Raw genomic sequence first — 22,326 nt, forward strand, 5'->3', positions numbered from 1 at the left:
TAGATACATCATAAATACTGGACCAGCATCACTAAATGATTTCGTATAAATCACTAATAATCCATTTGATAGTAGCAGAACCACTGAAGAAGTGAAGTAATGGCTTTATGGTAAAAAAGTTATGAAGCTTTATTTCTCAGTGTTAGATCCTTTCATATGGTGATCCATTGTAATTTTCAAAGCTTTAAGATACTTGAATCTGCTACCTATTGTGACAGTAACAGAATGTACCTCTTTCTGGCACAATGTGGTGCCAAATGGGCAAATCCAAGCTAGCACTCAGTGAGTTACAGTGGATGGATGCTGAAGCCGTTATTATCATCTTAACCCAATGCTCTGTCCTGCACAATTGTACATGGTGGAGGCATATCCCCTCAAGTGCAGTAAATCTATGGTCTGCTTAGTACCAATGTGAGTTCGTTCAGCAATAGGATGGGCATTTTTAAGCACTATTACATGCTCCAGTGTAGACATAAACTAACATAAAGGCTTTTGTAAGTGATTTCCTCATGCTTGAGGTATAAGTATGGATAAGATTCTAGCAATTCTCACCTTGAAATCCTTTTTTTTGTACAGACTGCAATACTCAGTCATATTTTCTTGTTCCTTTAATGTCTTTAATAAATGTCTTTATTATTCTTTTAAAAATATTTATTTTTGAGAATGTTTGTGTTAGTATTTATCTTACTCTTCAAAACCATGATTTGAGTGTAAACCAAAGCAGAAGTTACTGTAGTTTAACTTTTAATTGTTGTATGTAATGAAGAAGGTGAGTATATGAAAGTTTATTGGTCTGAATGTAGCATTTTTGTTGATTCTATTCTATTTTTGTACACAAGATAAGAAAAGAATCTTCTTCAGGCAATTTTATACCACATAGGGCTACTGCACTGTCCTGTCTTTCCATTGATCTGCTGTTGTTCTATTGTCCCACTGTTCAGTTTCAGAACTTACTGCTGCCAAAGGAGCAGCAAATTCTACTGCTAATCTCAGCAAATTCCACCTATCAATGCGATCATCCATAATGGTTGCATGTGGCAGGAATGGCACAGGTTATTTTTCTTTGTGTAGATCACGTAGTTTCTTGGTATGAGTATGGTCCTTCTGGGTTTCTTCTTTTTTTCCTGCAAACCATGTTCAAATCCATCATTTTCAGCCTTCCCCCTATTTAGCAACTACTGATAGCCAGAGGATGTACTGAAAGTTGGGCAATGAGGTATCTTAAATTGGAGAATAAAGTATCTCAAGCTGGAGAAAAAGGTGTCTTTACTTAAAGTTCAGTACTAGGAAACAGAATACTTCATATTCCTTCATCACAAAATATTTATTGCTATCTTGCTGGAGTAATACCTATCTGTCATTCCATATTTGCCTCTAAATTTAGTATAGTACTTTCTGTTTGAAGGGTGCTGTAAACCTAAACCTATAATTTTTCATAAAACATTCCAAATGGCTCAATTGGAAAGTGTGAAGAAAATACTGTTAGTTTATTCTGCAGATATTGTAACTGGTAATGATGCTTCAGATTATACTACTATATGAATGTCACTAAAAGAAGATCTTCTAATGCAGATACAATCTGGGATGTTGGACGTGAAGTCCTAGTATGATGAGAAGGATGCACTCAGGAAAACTCTGTTCACTTCTTCTTTGGTGCTTCCACCTATATCAGATTAATTTTGATAATTACTGGTTCTGATACCACCACTGCTCATGGTAGCAGTAAACCATGTTTTAAATGGTCCTGTATACTTTTCCTGTAGTTGTTCTTTTTCAAAAGTTATGAAGTTATGTACATATTAACTGAAGTTATATCAAAATAAATGATAGTTCTGATAATTTTTAATTGGCAACTTCTCTGCAAAAAGTAATTTGGAAGTGTAATTGGATCTACTCATTTAAATACTATATGTCTAACATTGCTTAGAAAGAAGTAATTAAAAATTTTCATTAGTGATTATTAGATTATATAGCTGCTGAAGTCTGTTTTTATGTGTAATCACAAGACCTATGTACTAGTGCAGGATTCTCCATTTCTTGTGCTGAAGCTACAATTGTGCAGAAAATAATTTGTGATTCACTGAACAGTGGTAGCAAGAAAGAACATGACTTTTGGTAGTGCCTAATGACTTAGGCATCTGTTTTGAGAATGAAATGTTTCCCTGCTACAAAATCCGTTTATAATTTTTAATACAATTTTTTAATATTTTTATTTTATTTATTGTATTATATATTTATTGTATTATTGTTTTAATATAATTAGTCAATAGTCAGTGGCTAAAATGCAGAAATTGCCTTGAAATAGGGCACATGAACCTGAATTCGCATGTGAATTCCCCGATAGCCAGCATTCTTACTTTTTTGCTTCTTTTTATAGCCTGCACAATCTTTAACTATTTACTACACAAGAGCATTATGTCAGTAGAAGAGATGGAGGATGCACTTTACTCAAACCTATAGGCTGATGGTGAGCAGGACTGAGTATGATCACAGTGACAATGGTGCATCTATTCCTATATCGTATAACAGGATGGTATAACTTCTGACTATCTTTATTAGCCAAATATTTCTTTTTACCATTGGAAAGGTCCCAATTATGTTATTCTACAAGGTGAAAAAAAAACCTGAATTCCTATAGGGAAAACTCTTAAGTGGATTATACCACGTTTGAGGCATAAGCTCCAATCGTTAAGCTTCCACCATAAAAGAAAGGCTTCCTCCTCCAGATACAGTTATTTAAAAGAAAACAGTGTCCTTATTGCATTTTTGGAGGCACTTAATCTCGTAAATGTGTGTATTAATCATAGTTCAGTAACTGCAAACTGATCAGGTGATAAAACAAAGAAATTGCGTTGTCAGGAATGAGCTAGTGCCAAGCAGTTTTGACTGGTCAAGCCTGAAACTATTCTTAAGCATATTCAGGACCAAAATTTCTTACTCTTGCAGAATTTGAAGGTGAAAACTTGAAGGGAAATGTGTACAAATTTCAGGCACCCTCAAGAGAGGGTTAAGCAAAGACACTGCAAGCATATTTCTTATTTAAGTGCCTAAATTTCAAATAGATTTTAATCACAAAAGTGCATATCTTAATCCTAGTTCCTACTCTTCACTTGACTGATGTTATCCTCTGTGGTTTTTATATAGAGAAGACTGATGACTTATTATTCATAAGACCAACAGTCTTGTCATGAAAATGATCCAAAGCAAAAGAAAGAACTTTTTAAATTAAAAAAAAATTACTGCAAATGGCTTTTTTGTTCAAGGCCTCCTCTTATTTGTCATGCCATAAAGTGCCTTGCATTTCTGCCCTCTCATGTTTTCTCATTTATATGATTCTGCTGCTACTGAGTGTTGATCTGCCAGTTACTTCATAGCTTATACTACAAATTGAAAGAACTGAAGTCAGAAACTACCACCAAACCATGTTCAATTAGCAGTATTCCAAATGAAAGGCAGCTTAGGCATCCATGTACTGTGAGAACATTCTGCACAAGATAGCCAGATGCTAATGTGTGTGTCTGTGTGCTTTTGCTTTTCTCTTTGTATATGCATGCATACACCTATTCACTGTGGTATAGGGCAATAAGCTGAATTTCTACAAAGTAATTATAACTTATTAGCAAGTTTTAATTAAGTTATTAATATTTAGTGGATAACATACATCTTTTCCTTTATTTTGATAGAAATGTTATCTAGATTATGCCTTTCTAGAAACAATATATAATGGTACATGCTAGTAAGTGTGAATTTATAAGGAATTTCCTAGGAAATTGACCAAAACCTAAAATAGTGTTAATTAGGAAAATATTGCGTCCATAAGAATGGTAGTGGGGAAAAACAACGTAATGAGGGAATTAGAGAATAAATCCTAAATAAAATTTTATCATGGAAGTAAGGCCACTAATATCTTGGGCCACTGTGCTGAGTCTGTTGTCCTGTATGTAAAGGTCTGTGGACCTGAGCTGCATTAGTGCTATCCAATATAGAAACTATAAAAATAATTTTTCCTTTTTAGGTCCTTAAGTACTGCAGGGATGGTTTATATAGAAAATTTTGTAGTGCATGTGTAGCTGTGTAATAATCAGTTACAATAATAATAATAGATGTGTAATAACTAATTTATGCTAAGTGTAACTTCTAGGCTAGTAATTACACACAGATATATCAAGTTAGAAGACATTTTTAAATGCCTTGAAACATATGGGATCTCCTAATGCTGTTGCAGACACCTGAATAATGTGTATTTTACTTTAATCAGTATTCAGTGCAAAAAAAAACAGAGGTGCTGTGTCGTGAACTTCATTTCCTGCCATTCTTACTTCTCACAGGAGTAGAACCAAGCTGGATCAGTCAAGCGGGCAGCTCTGGTGCCTTTTAGCGAGGCAGAGCATCGTGTCACCAGTTTTACCCAGGTTACCTAAACAAGTTATACATCTATGCGTATATACTATATAATCACTTTTTTAATGGATATTGACTGGCCTGCATGCTCTTCAGCTATGATCTTGTCCCATTCATTGCAATAAAGTACAAACATGCACAGCTGCTCTCTGCTGAGTCACGAGACTCCCATCACAGCATGGTCAGGCGAGATCGGCAGCCCCAGTATTTCTGTGGTTCAGATGCTATACTTTCCATGATATTTTAATAATTTTTTTGCAGTGCATGCTATGTACCTTTCCCAGTCTTTATGGTAAAGTTTCAGGATTCTCTTTTTGAAGTGTTTTCCTTCATTTTGAAGGAAGACAGAATATGTAACACATAAACTGTATTTCTCATCAGAAGCTTATGTAAGTCCATCTGTAAATTGTGCTGATAATGAAAAGCTGCTAGCTGTTTTGGAATACGTTCCTACTATTGTATTTTAGCTTACAATGGCGGTAACTTGCAAACTCATGATAGTCACTTCTTTATTTTTCATATTTCTTTTTAGAAGTGCTTTTCTTCAGTACCTATATAAGCATTTAGTTATTTTGGAGATTAATATGCAGAACATGAAGCACCATTAAGCATGAAATTCATTTAATTTCCAATCTAAGCATGTGACCATCATTTAGTTAAAAAAGTTCATACAAAATTGGTATTTGGCTGGTTGAACATTTGGAGATCAGTTCTGCTCTTACTTACACCCACACTTAACAAGCGTAGAGGTGCAAAGAGAAAACTGATAGCAAGATCTGGCCCAATTCAGTCTTACCATAGCTTTTCAACTTATGCTTAAAAATTGTCTTACCTCTCCAAACATCTAAAATTGTCTGCCCTGACAAATTTATTCTCATCTTATCAGTAATAAATAAAGTTCCACAATCAAGTGAGTAAGTTACTGATGTTGGTCCAAAAGGTTCTGAGCTTTATTAATTACATCTCACCTATTAAACATTATCATAATATTTGCAACACCATAGTTCTGCAATGCTGCTTCCAGTTTGGTAAATCAGTGGAATTAAAATATTATTATTGCATAGCTTTTTGTCTTGCATTTTATAAGGAATTATTTGTCTTCTAAGTCATATTTTTATTTTAAAATACTAATTTTTCAGAATCCTTTGATACTCTGAAGAATTTAGGTTTGGAATTGTTTGTGAATTGGTCACATTGTATTGGCATATTGTGATTCACAGTGGATGATATTGTTAATGTTAGACTTAATTGGAGTCAGCTTAATTGATCCTTACAAAAAGCAGTCCCTTGCTCTGTCAGAAATATCCTTTCACTATTGTTTGTATGAATCAAAGGGCCTTTTTAAGTAGCTTCCAGTGGGAGTGCTTTTGCAAATATTTCCACTGCTATTTACGACACTTTTGCTATCATCCAACATTCTTGCAAATATTTTTATTTATGAAATGCTCATAACTAAGTAGATCAAAGGAATTATAAATAGCAACAAAGTACAGAATGTACTATAATTTAGTGAACCTGTTTTTCTGCAGTATTTGCAAACAATAATCATCACAGAATTGTTTTGCTTTGATTTTAAATATTCTGGTTTTTTGAACTGATAGTTATTATGCCTGACTTTATAAACACTAGAAAGAGTGTTATCCAGATTCCATTAATTATACCAGTGGAACTATGATGATATTTACCACTTGGTCAATTTTATAGGTAATATAGTTGTACTGAAAAAAGACTGGATAAGCTTGTCTATAGTATTGCCATTTATATTATGGAACATCTCATTTTCATACTGACATACACACAGCGCTGAGAAAATAAAACCAATACCATTTCCATTATTTAACATTTTCACAGGCATTTGGGAGGAAAGCAAAACCAAAATGGTGGTTTCTGTTGGCATCATCTTCCTGCTTATGTCTGTTCTGTTCTTTGCTCCTTCAGTCCTTAAATTACGATTTCAACAGCTATTAGTGGCATCCTGGGCAATCATGAAATTTCAGGCTTTGTCAAAAATCTTAACCTAAGAGCTGTTCAGCTACTCTCAGATAATCATCTAAGAAAGAAAGAAAGAAATGTTAGAAGCTCCAAGTGTCCTGCCTGTAAGTGAAGCAGAATTGTATGAATCTATGAGATGTTGCCGTGGTTCAGAAAGTAATTACGTCAAGAACTTCCTGACCTAATCTTGGCTGCTGCTTTTGCAATGCTGCTCTGATAGGCAAGCTGCTTTCCACTTTCAGTTTCTATCTTGAACCTAAACCAAAATATGTATCTCATACTATACTGGATTGCTGACAAGCATGACTGGCAAGGCTGTTGGTAGATGTGACAGAATAGGTATCTCTCTACGTTAATCAGTATACTGCTGCTTTAGAACCATGTAAGTACCTTTGTCCCCTTACTGTTTTCTGTGAAAAGGAGATGGAGTATGTACAGTCTGAGGTTTTGCAAAGTAGATTTCTCTGAAAATAATTTCCTTAGCATACTTTTCAGAAGGAATCTATCATCCTAACTTTCAGAGTGTCTAACACTTGGCCCTCTAAGTATCTTTTAATCTGGGTCACTCAATATTTTTGAAACCTAAAACTATGGTATAAAAAAGTCTTTAAAAGGACTTACTACTATATCAAAGAGAATTTTTTGGCCTGATGATTCTCTTGTTTCTGCAGGCTTATTTTTTAAAAGGCTATATACATGTTAAGCAATGTATACATGCATACATGTATAGAAATGCCTAAATCAAGTTTTTGTAATGTTGGTGAGCAGAGAAGAATTTATCAAGTACAAAAGTAACTTTGAGATATGCTAAGGTAAAGAACTGCAACATACACTATATACCTAACATATCAGAGTCTGCAATTAAGGGTAGTCTAGCCATCCAGCTGTATTCTATATGTACAAACACTGGAAAGATGTATTAAGTGGTAGAAAAAGTTTTCCTATATATTAATGCATATGAAAAAAACATAGCAATAACATGGTCCATTCCCATGTGATGTTGTGTTGAATACTTAGAAATCAGTACAACTTCCCTGTGTCTGCTGCTTTATACCAGAGCAGAAGTTTGATGTGGAAATAGTGACTGTTAGTGAAAAGTTTTACTAGCATACTGAACTTAACTGATTTTCTAAAATCTTAAGGTTTTGTATCATAAAACCTTCCTGTTTCTAATGCATACAAAATTTTATAAATATTGTATAGAATGCCATACATTAAATTCAATGTTAAAAATAACAAACAAAAAATAGTAACTATTTATGTTGAAATTCTTAATTTTTCTTCCACAAATGATACTGAATTATTACAGATTGAGTTTATTGGATAATTTTTATAAAATGCATCTTCATGTACTGATCAGGTTGGGCCTAAATTCATGTATAGCAGAAGAGTGTGCTAAGGAAATACTCTGTCATGTCAACAGAAGAGTAACTGAATTCTCAGTGGGCTAAGTTATTTAATTGTTGTGTTTCAAGTATCAGTTGCTGTTGATTCGTTTTAGGATTTGTCTGTTTAGCTTAACTCCTGTGATTACTATTACAGCTGTTTAAAAGAAGTATACCAGATTTTCAGTGAGAAGAGAATTGTAAGCTACAACTCACCATACATACTGCCCCTCATAAATAAAGATGGCTTTCTGATGTTCCTATAATTGACAGTTCTACTGATAATTTTCTACTTTTTCTACCTGATCTTATTGATCTCTTCTTATAGTGGGTGTCTCTAATCTTCCATCTTGAGCTGTTAGTCTTATGCCATTGCAATAATAGGAATTCACTACCCTTTCTTAACTTTTGCCGTTTAAACTAACTGAGCAATATCTGAGCTACTGAAATCTTCATGTTCCTATAAAATAATGGGCAGTATAGGTCGTTCAAAATTGTGGTTTAACCAGTTTATAATTTTTGTTTGCTCTGCTACTATACAGCATTCTGCTAAAAATGCTGTCCAGATTGGAATGATGCAAGCGACATTTTAGGAAATCTCCACATAATGCAAACAGATAATCACTTCTCAGTTTAAAAAATATTTACTGTATTGTATTGGTCAACGCTGATTTTTAACACCATATATAAATTTCTTTGGAATGTACCTTGTGTTTATGGTATTTCTGGCCTCTTCTCAAACTGATGATTGACTTCCACTGATGTTTACATTCTCTGGTACTTAAGAACTACAGTATTTATTCTATTCCAGTTTCTCTATTTTAGAGGCAGTATTCCACAATCACCAAACTGCCATGCATTATCCATAATTTGGATATGTTATAGTGGGGTATTTGTAATAATAATCTGCAGAAAAGTATGCATCCATGTTTTTGTACACTGGAGCTGACCTCATAGATGCTAAAGCTTATGCACAAACATAAGACATGAATATGTAAAATGGGATTTTCAAAGAAACGAAGTGAGTGTGTAGTTATCACTGAAATTGCGTGCATAATACACTATACAATAAATGTTTCAATTTGTTTGTTCTTCCTCTAAAATGTGGGCTGTAGTGTACCATAATACACAAAAATAAAAGTTAAGCCAATGTCAAAATGACAACAAAGTATATTATCAGTGTGATTCAATAAAATCAGAGTTGGGAAGAAAGGAATTAATCTTTTTTGTTTGAAGAACATACTTAATATTGTCTGAAATGTAAAATTCCATTAAATCTTATGGTATTTTCTGTTTTCACATACTGATATTGTTTACATTTCCTTTACAAACAAACAAACAAAAATGTATTCAATTTGGAGCTTCTCAAACATGTTTTAAAAGAATAATGCCTCTAACTGAAGTTTTAAGTGTCAGCAAAGATATATCTTTAATTTTATCATTGACTCTCTCTCTGTGTAATATTACTTCCTTACAGACTATATTCTAAATCTGCTTACATCATTCCCTTTATAAAACTAGCTACTTATCAATGCAACCATTTTACTGATGTTATACTCCACATAGTGATAACATTAGAAGAGTCATAAAATGCTGTGATTAAACTACTTTTACTTATTATAGTACTCATACTTGTCTGTTGCCAATAATGTTACAGTATGAAATAATTATTTTGAAGATTTGATTATTGACATGATTCATAGGTGTAGTATTGTTTTATGACAGTACTGTTTTAAAAGCACTGTTTTTTTAATTTAGTCTTCAAAAATAATTTTTTCTTAAAAAAAAAAGGGCTTTTATAGGGATTGGACATGTATGTTTACTGTACCAAAGTAATAAGTAGTTTCAAAATGCACAATAAATTCAGAAAATGCATTGGCAAGTGAGAATGCAAAATATCGGCTACTGCTCTTAAAGCTGCTCTTTTGGAAATAAATAGAATTAAACTATCCTATGCAAATCATAATATGTGTTTTCATGTCAATGATAATGAAAAGCTTATATTTGAATTTTTTAGATTTTACAGACTTGCTAGCATAACATTTACTTGAGACATGAAAATACATCTGTGCAGCTTGCTGTTGGTTTGGTCATGACGTTGGAAAATTATTTGTATTAACACATGCTATCTGAAGTGTAATCTAAAATGCAGCCACATGATTGGAATAATTAAACAGTACCAACTGTGGGAGGCACCCATTCCTAAGTTCTGAAATTTCATTTCAGAATTCATATGTGTGGCTCAAAATAGTAGTCTAATGTCAGCAATTCCTTGTATGAAAATATCAACATATTTTCAATAGGGAAAATGCACATTATGTAGTTTCTAATCTTGTGACCTCACCTGTAGTAGAGCAATTTGGCATTATGGAATATAGATCAGAAATTATTTTAATGTCAAAGTGTGGAATAAATGCAAAATATATTGGTATGCATTTCAAATATGAACTTCTATTCAAAATAGATAAAATTGAAAAAGAAAAAAAAATATGGGGTTTCATTCACAGAAATTAAATGCATCCAGTTCATCAGAAGGCAGCACAGTTGATATTGGACTACCTCCAGAAGGGGAACAGCCAGAAGCAGAACCTGAAGAAGTTCTGGAGCCAGAGGCTTGTTTTACAGAAGGTAGGCAAAGCAAAATGTATGCAAGGTGATTACTCTTAACTGTTGTTTTGGTCTGGATTCCATTTTTGTTAAAAATCAAGGAGAAGCTTTATTTTGGAAGGTATTATAAGAGTTATAAAACTTTAAATATTGAAACAAAAATCCTCAAATAGGAGATACTTATTTACAAGCATCTATTGCAGTAGCACTGAAATAAAACAAATTAATTTGGTTCATTGTGATTCCTAATAAATACCTTATCTGACAAAATGTATTGTTGCACTTAGGCTGTGTGCGGAGATTCAAATGCTGTCAAGTCAGTGTAGAAGATGGGAAAGGGAAAATCTGGTGGAATCTTAGGAAAACCTGCTATAAGATTGTTGAACACAACTGGTTTGAGACCTTCATTGTCTTCATGATTCTTCTCAGCAGCGGTGCTCTGGTAAATTCTGTGTAGAACTGTTGTGTCAATTTTAAGCAGCAAGCATTTAGAATTCCAGATAATTATGCAACTGCATGTAATATATCAGAATTTAATATCCAGTTCATAAATGTCCTGATATCAACATTTATCAACAAGTGTTTGGCATGTTTTGTACGATACTCAGGAGTTTGCTCACAGGCTAAGAAAATTTTTTTTGCAAGTCAGTGTTAATGGAAATAAGACATCAGTTATATCAGACTGATATTCACATGTATTCATATTGATTTTTTTTTTTTTTTGTCTTATACACTTTTAAAGTAAAGCATAGCTGAGCTAGGAACTTATCAACAGTAACATAAATTATCAAACTGAGATGTAAGGTGCCAATGGGATACTATCAGGCATTTACCAGTTCCTCATAGCAGCAGCAAAATATAGTTTACTTGCTACACTTGGGATAACGCATGGTGATTTACTGACAGTGTAGACAGTTGTGGGTTTTTTTAAAGAGAATTATTAATCTCTGTTCAGGATTGCTTTATGGGTTAGTGTGTACAGTTTGGTTTCAATTATTAGTTCCTCAAAAAATTTTGTATCACAGAGTAATTTTTAAATCCCTTATGTATTTTTGATATAAAGTTGTAGCTATCACAAATAAATCCATATGTGAATAAGACATTGCTATCCATTAAACTGAGATTTGGAGGTATTACAGAAGTTTTTTGGATCACTGTTCAGCTACACTGAAAGCTGGATACTGTGTTTGGACCCAGCTTCATGAAAAGACTACAGTAAGGAGTGAAGGCAAAAACTGTGCTTAAGGGAAGGATGTATGTCTTATCATCCCATATATCTTTCCAATTAATTCTTTTTCTTGGCTACTATATGCCACATTGCAAATTGTGAAGACATTTAATTATATCTTCAAAAATCTTTTTTCACAGGCATTTGAAGATATATACATAGAGCAACGTAAAACTATCAAGACCATGCTGGAATATGCTGACAAAGTTTTTACTTATATCTTCATTCTGGAAATGCTTTTAAAATGGGTGGCTTATGGCTTTCAAACCTATTTCACTAATGCATGGTGCTGGCTGGACTTCCTGATTGTTGATGTATGTATTCTTTTTCATGTTCTCTAAGGTGCTAAAAATCAGAATATTAGGGTTTCACGATAAGCCTTCTGTTCTATTCAGTGGAAACTATTTTAAAACTTGCTGTGGTATGGTTTATAACACTGTTCAGAAAAGTAAAACTATTTAGAAGTGCATATTACTCTAGAGAGGTTGTTTTAATATTCTCTAGTTTTATGAAGTGGTAATGCTTATTGAAATAATTTATTGAAATAATGCTTTTTTTTTTCACGGTATAGAAAGGATGCTGTTTATCCTCTTCATTTTTTGCTGTATAGGGAATTTACATATTTCAAAGTAATTTCTTTAGAGCTTTCTAACGTTCTAATGAATTACTGTAAGTGATACTCTGTAATATCAAAGGAAAACACTGCTAGGAACTCTCACATCCAGTATACTATTCAGTACTATTAAAACTTTTCACTGCGTCACATGGGTGACCTTAAAGAGGCATTTGGAGAACTGTGGATGAGCTCCCTTAGAATGGGCTTTCAGATGATTTTCAAAAGGCTGCACCACCAATGGGCAAGTGCATATTGTCTATAGCAGATCTAGTGCAGAGTGTCCTGTAATTTCAGGTCTACATGCTGACCAATACATGCACAGTACTGGATAGCATAAATGAAGTCTACAGATCTTTAACAATACAGCAGACATTCATTTCCCTTCCATCCCCAATAGCCTGACTACATTTGTCTGTGCTAATAGGGCACCTCTCAGTTCCACATATGTAATTCCCATAGAATGCAAGGTAAGAATATGTCTTGAATCACTTGTCATCTCATTCCAAAAGCAGCAGAAGTCTATAGAAACCTCTGTGTGTCTCCCTAAAACCACAATGATATGATAGGCCATGAAGTCTTTACTATACAGAGGTTGGAAAACATTATAACTTTTTAATCCATACCAACATTGCAGATCCTATGATAAAACATGACTATATGCACACATAGTATTCTGTGGTTGAGTCTGTACCCTTGTAAAAGATTTAATTTTCAGGCTCAATCATCCCATGTTTAAATTACCACGACCAGCAGAACATAAGAGACACTCTGGACAATAGATAACACTGTCATTATTTTATCTACCTGTTTATTTTATCTATCAAAAAATATTTAATTCTTATTCGGTAATCTGTGGTTTAGTTACTTCTGTGAACTTTATAAATAACTTTATTAGATTTTCATAGCACCCTCACCCTGGTGCAATTTTTTTCATGGAAAAAATTTTATCTTTGAAGCATTTTGAATTTCTGGATTTTGAATGCCCCATCCCTGGCAGCATTCAAGTCCTGGCTGAGTGGGACTTTGAGCAACCTGGTCTAGTGGAAGGTGTCCCTGCCCATGGCAGGGGGGTGGAACTGGATGATCTTTACGGTCCCTTCCAACCCAAACCAATCTATGATTTTTGATTTTTTATTTTTTTATCTTTAGCCAGAGGATTGAGGTAACGAAGTGCAAAGTTTAATATGGAAATGAGAGAATTAAGAGGAAGGATGGAAGGGAAGGGCATTAAGCAGAGGGAAATAGACAATGGCTTGGTTTGGCTTTGATTTTGTTGTGTGTTTTTTTCTAGGGTGACTCCTTCCCAATGGTTTATTATAAATACATTTCTAAGAATTATTGATGAAAGATAATTGTATTATTTATTTTACAGCTATTCTAGTTTACTTATTCATCTGCCTGCAGACCAGACCAGCGTTATGCAAGCCAGGATTAATGAAGTGGTTAAAGGAGTCACAGGGAATTTAATGAAATGTGGATATGCCTAACAATGAAGCCTCTACCGTTGTCTAACAAACAGTTGATTATCAGTGTTGCTTATCCGGTCAAATATAAACAGATCTGGTAGCTATGGCTGTTGAATAAGATTTTCTGGACACCAGAAAGTTACATTTGACCAAAGGCCAGGTCTGGATATGGTTTTTGAGAGCTTTTACAGGCTCGTCAAGTTCCGAAGATACTATGGGAAATTCTGAACTAAATTGACCATTCTAACTCACCCAGCTTTTGGGAGTTTTCTTTTTTGCATGGGACTTCATTTTTCTTTAAATACCATCAAGTGTTGACTGGTTTATATGAATTTAGAAGGCCTATTTTTATACCATTCTACCAACATGATTTCATCAACAGGTACTTAGAATATACTTTTATTCTACTTTGTCTGACTTGAAAGTCCTTTCTGCATTATAGAGGGATTCCTGGAGAAAGAGGTCCAGCCTTGAATCTTCTTGAGAAGTTCAGGGCACACATCATTCCCGCCATATGTTTGAAAGGATATATAAGCTAAATGAGCAATATTGCCTTTCTGTTTTTGTGTAGGTCTCTTTGGTTAGCTTAACAGCTAATGCCTTGGGCTACTCAGAACTTGGTGCGATTAAATCCCTTAGGACACTAAGAGCTTTGAGACCTCTAAGAGCCTTGTCACGATTTGAAGGGATGAGGGTAAGACAAAATGAAAGAATCTGAAACTATGCATGCATAGAAAGAATGCATGCATGCAGAATGATCAATGACAAATCCATGCAGAAATGCTACGCTATCATTGTATGTATTTTGCATTTATCACTAACATATAAGCAAAAGGCTTCATCTGCTTATATGAATTCATATGTTATTGCACACATTGTTACACTTATCGAGGCTCCTTGGCCTTTCACCCTATTTCATATTTTCCTGGAGAGCCTGAGGATCAACTGCATGGATCTATGCAATGTTACTACAAAACTGAATTTATTCCATACAAATAAATCCTGCTATAGCCAGAACAGTTTAAAAAAATCAATACTTCCTCATAAAAGTGTGTGTACATATACACACATACATATGCACATATGCACATGTGTACTCCATACCAGTATAGAATATCATGAGTAGTCTACCAAATACCTTTTAACCCACTATACTGTAAATATTAACTGGGAATTTTTGTTACAATTTAAAAGTTTTGTAACAATTTCCGATGTTACTATGTAAATTGGCAGTGTTAAAATACCCCTCTTTGAGAATAAAGCTATTGCATTCTATTTAAAATTCTTCTAGTATATCAAAGATGGAACTGACTTTATGATTTCTGGCATAAATTGGTGGGTTACTGCTTTCCCTGATTATACTCTATAGACTACTAATCAGCCTGAAAACATATCTGAAGACTTTTTCTGACAGTTATAGAATAGAATCGTAGAATAGTTAGGATTGGAAAGGACCTTAAGATCATCTAGTTCCAATCCTCCTGCCATGGCCAGTTGGGTACACTGGAGAAGTTACTGTCTCCAGCTGTTTGTTATATCAGTTATAACACCCGAGACTCTCTGCTGCCCAGCTAGGCTTTCTCAATCTATTCCAGTGCAAAGTCAAATTGATTAGTTTAGATGCATTCCTTAGTGCACTGAATTGGCAAAGACCTTATGTGCTCTGCTATGACATGAAAACTCAAAAATGTTTCTCTTAAGGGCAGTAGTCAACAACTGGAGATGGTATATAACTCTAGCTCCAGACAAAAGAAGTTGTCTGGCTTATACCTTCAGGGTCCATCTGCCTGCCTTGGACATAGGTCTAATAGGCAGATGCACCTGAGCTGAAACCCTATGGCTGTAATTAAAAGGGATCCTTGTGTGAGCTCCCTACTGCAATCACTGATCTTTGGGCACCCCAGGTTATAAACTGATAAGCAAATTTGTAAGTCAACTACAAATTGGTGAGCTTCTGAAGAAAATGTGGTGCTTTATGCGTGTGTGGAAAGATTTCAACAGGCTTTGATTGAAGGTTATAAATTCAAATAGAAAATAGCACTTCCTTGCTCCAACAAATGTCTGGAACTTTGCTAAAGCAAATTTGAAAATTTGAGATGCTTGTATCAGACATAAGGGCTATATAAAACATCAGTAGTCTCTTGCTAAAGAACACATTAGCTGTTGGAGTTTTTTTAAGCAAATGATTAGCAAAGAAAAAAATCCTAAATACAAAATATTACAAATTTTATGTGCACAGTAAATTGCTTAAGTGGCAATCTAATGTGGCAAGCTAAAATCAATCACGTTGTCATGAGGGCTTATGGGTAATTGTCAATCCCATAACTTTAATGTTGGTGTAAACTTTACCTACAGATTTGACATTATCTGCTGTGTTTCTTTGTAAAATACCCAGATAAGGAGATGTATACCTTCAGCAAAATATATAATAATAAGGAGTGGGTGAAGTTAGATAACTTTTATTAACCAGGTAATTGACCATTGAATTTGAAATTTTCCTATAGATATAATGTGTTTGCTTTATTTAAAGTAATTAAATTCAGGCTTATTGTCTTTAAAGATACAGTAGGTCAAGCTGGTGAAGAAATTAGTGTGAGACAATTTTAAGGTCTGATACATGCAAATTCAAGATGTCTGTTCCCAGCATAGTAATTTAATTGGTGTTTAACATCTGTGAACTGAAAATATGACAATATAGTATGGTGCACATTTTTGCACAGACGCTTAAAATTACTTCCAGAGTGAGCATTATACTTCCTATATAAAAGGAAGAAATTCCATTCCACACATCTAAAATTTTTAATCCACTATACTATTTTCTAGGTTCAGGACTTGTGTCTGCCTGGACTAATACTGAATATAAAACATTGCCCCTGTGGAAGATATGTTTCCCCTGCGGCTTCCCATCACTACTATTGCTAGGGGAATACACTTTACACTTGGGACTTCATGAAAGTAGCCTGAGGGAGCATAATTAATCTGTCTGTGCTCTGTATCAAGCAGTATTACTGCTGTATGGTGCTAGGCACATACTACCCCTTTTTTTTTTTTTTTTTAACCAGTAAACAATGTTTTCAATATCTTTCTAATGCTTTCCCTACTTTCACTTGCTGTCAGACCTTACCATCTTTTCTCACACCCCTGCTACCAATGGATCAGTGTTTTCAGTGATGCTCAGCAGTCTTGTTTTGAGTGTCTTCAAATGACCCATATTAAATACTAGTCCTGCTATAGCTTTAGGACTCAGACTAAATACGGAGAAAGTAGGTCAGCTGTAGAAATCCAGCAATTAAAGAAAGAGGAACATGACTGGACCTGTAGCTGTAGCAGAAGGAGGAACAAAATTCTCGGGTGTAATGAGACTGAGAGCTTGAGGACAAATATTTTCACTTCATTAACTATCCCTTTATCTCTCAATAATTATTCCTGATGGATTATATTATTAAATTAAAAAAAAACCTCTACTTATATTTTAAGTAGAAGAACTGAGACACCTTTAAATAAAAATAATGTGAAAATAATAACTAATATGTATTTGGAAAATATTCCCAAACTTGGAAAAAAAATTATGTTGTCATTAATTATTCCAGTCAAACTTCCCACTGAAACCAGTGAGTTCATGGAATTCCAATTTCAACTAATTCAGCATTATTATGAAACTATTCATTTATTCAGGTCAAACTACTCCTCATGGCCTTCCACAGTCATGTCATTGACAAAGCTGATAGTAACAGCACTGTTGAAATAATCAGAATAGATGTATCCATTAGTCAGGAAATCCTCTCTGCCTGGCTGACGAGTGAAAAAATGCTAGATTATTTTTGCTTATTGATTTATAATAGGTATTGATAAGGAGATTATTAGTATAAAAAACAATGTATATATATTTTTTACCTTCTGCATTATAAATAAACACTTATTGCAACATTTGATTTAAAATATGTGGCAAAGCATGGAAGTTTTGGACTTCATCCACCATTCTGTGCTTTTTATTGAGTCAGAGAGTAATTTACACTGAAAGAGACCTCATTTGATCCAGTTCCTAAATTTAACAATTTTGTTGAGGTCCTATTATCCAAAGTATGTATCACCCCAAAGAGGCATTGTTTTGGCAGGAATGGTGCTTTGAAAGTAAAACAAGTATTTCTCCTTTCCTTCAGCCCAATCTACTATATGGTATATGGTGGTGGTTCATCACCTACTCTTAACATTCAAAGGTTTTATTTTCTATTCTGAAAAATGGCAAGGAATGACTACTTTTTTACAAGTAATTGAATCTATCAAACCTGTTAACTGTAGATACAAATGTAATGCCAAAATATTTTAGAGGCTAAGCTACATATCTGTATTTCAAATAGAAGTAAATACCATAGTGTGCTAAGGGATCTGCTGTAGTACCTACATCATATAAACTAAATGAATTATAAACAATTACATCTACATAACACTTAATGTCCTGCATTTTTAAAACAAAGTCTTCATTAGGTTCTAAGGATCTGATTCAGTTGTTTTGGCAAAATTGATAACGGTGCTCCATAGTTACTAAATTCTATTTTGTTAGACTTAAAATCAGATTTAAAATGGGAGTTAACTAATCTAGAAATTCATCAATTCCATCATTAATTAAATCATTCTCATTCAGAATGGACCTACTTTCTCCCTAATTTTATTTTCTTTACTATTTTATTTTTATTCTGGCATGCTTTTTATCATTGTTTATCATCATACATGAACTCATTTTCCTGTTTTTCTTTCCTGATTTTCCCAAAAATTCATTTGGGAATTACATCTAGTCTCTTCCTTCTTCAAGTCTTATCTGCCACTTGCCTGAACACTACCAGCAATTCTGTGTTCAGATGAACGTATCTGCTTTTCTGATTTTATACATAACCATTCAAATGAACATGCATATATCCCTCAGGTTTTTTTTAAAGGAAATCTTAAAATGACTTTTGAATAAAAACTTGCTCAGTAGTAATAATGATTTTGACTTTTATCCAGTAAACATGTAATGGAAAAAAATTCATTGTTTTTGTTGCAGTCATTAGAAATATTATGGGTATGGTTTTGCAGACATACATGAAGTAGATATTTTATGAAAAAGAACAGTATATGATGATTTTGTTTGTGAGGTGTTTTGTTTTTTTTTTTTAGTTAATTCTTCCTGTTTGTTCTTTTTCCCATTCTTTAAAGTCACCACTTGCTAATGTTTGTATGGCTGTCCTAATTACATTGACATTTTGTCTTTCCTCTATACTGCTTTTTGTACTTGATACTCTCAACAATTAAAAAAGTGTAATGCAGCTTTTAGAGTTAAAATAGAGTGTTACATTTAAGTAGGTCTGATGAGGCATTTGTAAGACTGGTGCCAGGGTTCTTACGCTGTCTCTCCTTGTACTGTAGGTGGTTGTGAATGCCCTGTTAGGAGCGATTCCATCCATTATGAATGTGCTTCTTGTTTGCCTTATATTCTGGCTGATCTTCAGTATCATGGGAGTAAATCTGTTTGCTGGAAAATTTTACTACTGTGTTAACACTACAACTGATGAGAGGTTTGATATCAGCCAAATCAACAACTATAGTCAATGTGAGGAGCTCATAAAAAACAATGAAACTGCCCGATGGAAGAATGTGAAGGTTAACTTTGATAATGTAGGCCTTGGTTATCTTTCTCTGCTTCAAGTGGTAAGTCACCACTCTTTAATTTTTATTTCTCCTTCTATATCACTTTTGTTTACTTGTAGCAGTAAAAATTAATTTTCTGTTGTTTCTTGCATTTGGAAATCTTGTCTCTCACTTCTTGGTTTATAATTATATAGTGTGGGATAAATCCATGACTCTACAGAAATAATACAAAGCATAGAGGCTATGCTGACTATGAGAAAAAATACGCAATTCAAAACTTAATTTGCCTGCACTGAATCTATATCAAGTGCATCTACTTTCCTCATACACAGAAAAATAACTTTTCTATCAAATATTATTCATAATTGATAAAAGCTCTTAATAAATGCTGTGTTGTCTATAGTCAGAATGCTTCCAATTCTTGTATATGAGTAAAACATACAATGGAAGGGAAAAGTTTTTGACAAGCCATTTTCCAGGAAAAGCATGAGGTAAACACCAGTGTTCTGTTTATAGGCTACATTTAAAGGATGGATGGATATCATGTACGCAGCTGTGGATTCTCGTAATGTAAGTATAGTCCCTTGAGTCCATTTGTTTTGACTGTGCAAGCTCCAAGATTTAAGAATATAATTATAACATCTTTCAGAAATAACAGTGAAGATGAGAAAACAAGGAGTTATTATAGTTTTGTAGTTAAAGAAAATGGAAACCACAGGAAAAATACAGGAGACAAAGAAAGCAGAGGAGCATTCCTAAAGGATTCCATGTTCTCTATTGTGCTGTTGGACCAAATTCCTCATTTCCACAGCAGACTTATCTATTGCCGTGAAATGTCTTTTCCTCCTTTCATTATGTGCATTGAGGCATTATTTACATTTGGAAACAGGCACTGATACCCAGCTTAGAGATGATTTTTTATAAAGTTGATCTTTTTATAAAGTTGAGACTTTCAGTGTGCTCAGCAAGCTCCAACTCCTTTCTTCAGGGCACAGTTCCTGTTCTTAACTAGGCCTGCCTGTGCACTTTCTTACCCTTTTGCCTTCTTCTTGCTCTCTTGGTGCAAGCTGTCATCTAATTCTGAGTGAACAACTGAATAAATTATACTGGCAAAGCCCCAGGTTTTCTCATAAGCTACACTCACAGTGGGAGGCCTGTTGTGGTAATAGCAAATATGTATAGCTGTACCAAGAAAATATACGTACTCTAAACATGGCTTGGATGCCTCTCTTCCATAATCCAGGACAGTTTCCTGATTACCTGTACTAGTGAAAGTTCCACAAGCTCACATCTGCGGCCTTCCATGAGATACATAGAAATTTTACAGCTTTATAGGCTGGTGTTTTGTGTTGCCTGTAGACTTAGACTAATTTAAGCCTTCGGTGTTTATTCTATGCTCATATCAGCCAGTTACATTTTTTTAAATGAATTATCAAGTTTGATAGCCAAGTTCTTTGTCAAGAACGTAACATCATAGATTGAAGATCAGTGGGATAGATACGTGGGAACTTGACCATAAGAGGCAAAGATCAGAGTGGCAAAGCCCTGAATTCTATCCAGATATTGATTCTGTGCTCACAGTTAAACTAATGCTTAGTTTTTGTGCCTTTTTTGCAGGTTTTGGATCAGCCTAAGTATGAAGATAACCTGTACATGTATCTTTACTTTGTCATCTTTATCATATTTGGATCATTCTTTACCTTGAACCTTTTCATTGGTGTCATCATAGACAATTTCAACCAGCAGAAAAAGAAGATAAGTACTTCCCTGTTATTTTGAAAAGAAAGATAAAAAATTGCTTATTTTTAGACCACACACAATAATTTCATTCATTTTTAAAAAATTTATGATAAATTAATATGCGCTATGCATATTGAATATGTTAAATTATTAAAGCTTATGATTTGGCTTGATGTGGATTTAATGGACAAGTGACAACATATGTCTGTCCATGGTTAGTGAAAAACTCAATGTCATTTTTGTAAAGGTGTGGATTTCGGGCTGGAGTCATAAAAAGACTAACCACTTGTCATGGTTTAAGCCCAGCCGGTAACTCAGAACCACACAGCCACTCACTCATTCCTCCCCTTCTTCCCTCTCTGTTCCCAGAGGGATGGGGAGGAGAATCGAAAGAATGTAAATCCCACGGGCTGAGATAAGAACAGTCCAGTAACTAAGGTATAACACAAAACCACTACTGCTACCACCAATAATAATAATGATAAGGGAAGTAAGGGAAGAGAATACAACCACCCACCACCCGCCGACTGATACCCAGCCCAACTTGAGCAACAATCTTGGGCCTTCCAGGTAACTCCCCCCAGTTTATACACTGGGCATGACATGCTGTGGCATGGAATACCTCTTTGGCTAGTTTGGGTCAGGTGTCCGTCCCTGCTTCCTCACGGCTTCGTTTGCCCTCCTCACTAGCAGAGCATAAGACTGAAAAAGTCCTTGATCGAAGTACATTACCTAGCAACAACTAAAAACATCAGTGCGTTAGCAGCACTGTTCTCAGACTAAAGTCGAAACCATAGCACTGCACCAGCTACTAAGAGGAGAAAAATGACTGCTACAGCTGAACCCAGGGCACCATTGAAATAGCTAAATGTAGCTATAAAGACTCTTAGTTATACTACCCTCATGTGTCAGAGCTCAGCAGTGTAGATTTTTGAACACTAGCAATAAACTTTTTATTACCTTTATTTGTACTAGTCTTTGTATTTTGTCAACACTGCCTCAGAATGTATCAGTGTTTCAGCTGCAGAATTTAGCTAAAGTACCTGGCTACACAAAGTCATACTGGAATGGTGGAAATGTTGTTGGATCCATGTGCTGAAATTGGTTGAGATGGAGAGAAATTATTCTTTTTCTACTTGTTCCACATATTAGTTCCAGGATCTCCTTCTTCAAGTCCTGTCTCAGCAGACGGAGAAGAGGTTGTAAAATATAACTGTCTAGATACTTTGTAATTCTCCTTTGCTATCATAGATGTCAGTTCTGAAA

At 34.4% G+C, this 22,326-nt stretch overlaps 1 protein-coding gene across 6 annotated transcripts in view; it reads left to right on the forward strand.

Annotated features, from left to right (window-relative positions):
* LOC130606978 (sodium channel protein type 2 subunit alpha) overlaps positions 1-22,326 on the forward strand; it is a 79,247-nt gene that overhangs the window by 50,497 nt on the left and 6,424 nt on the right. For all 6 annotated transcript variants that reach the window (XM_057423644.1, XM_057423648.1, XM_057423643.1 and 3 more), the window contains 7 exons: positions 10,286-10,406; positions 10,673-10,827; positions 11,754-11,927; positions 14,267-14,389; positions 19,099-19,380; positions 19,837-19,890; positions 20,938-21,075. In XM_057423644.1, the coding sequence (XP_057279627.1) occupies positions 10,286-10,406; positions 10,673-10,827; positions 11,754-11,927; positions 14,267-14,389; positions 19,099-19,380; positions 19,837-19,890; positions 20,938-21,075 (1,047 nt within the window). The remainder of the gene's footprint in view (positions 1-10,285; positions 10,407-10,672; positions 10,828-11,753; positions 11,928-14,266; positions 14,390-19,098; positions 19,381-19,836; positions 19,891-20,937; positions 21,076-22,326) is intronic.

Source organism: Pezoporus wallicus, unplaced genomic scaffold, assembly GCF_028554395.1.
Source record: "Pezoporus wallicus isolate ANWC-B61680 ecotype Strahan unplaced genomic scaffold, APGP_CSIRO_Pwel_v1 contig_1181, whole genome shotgun sequence".
NCBI lineage: Eukaryota > Metazoa > Chordata > Aves > Psittaciformes > Psittacidae > Pezoporus > Pezoporus wallicus.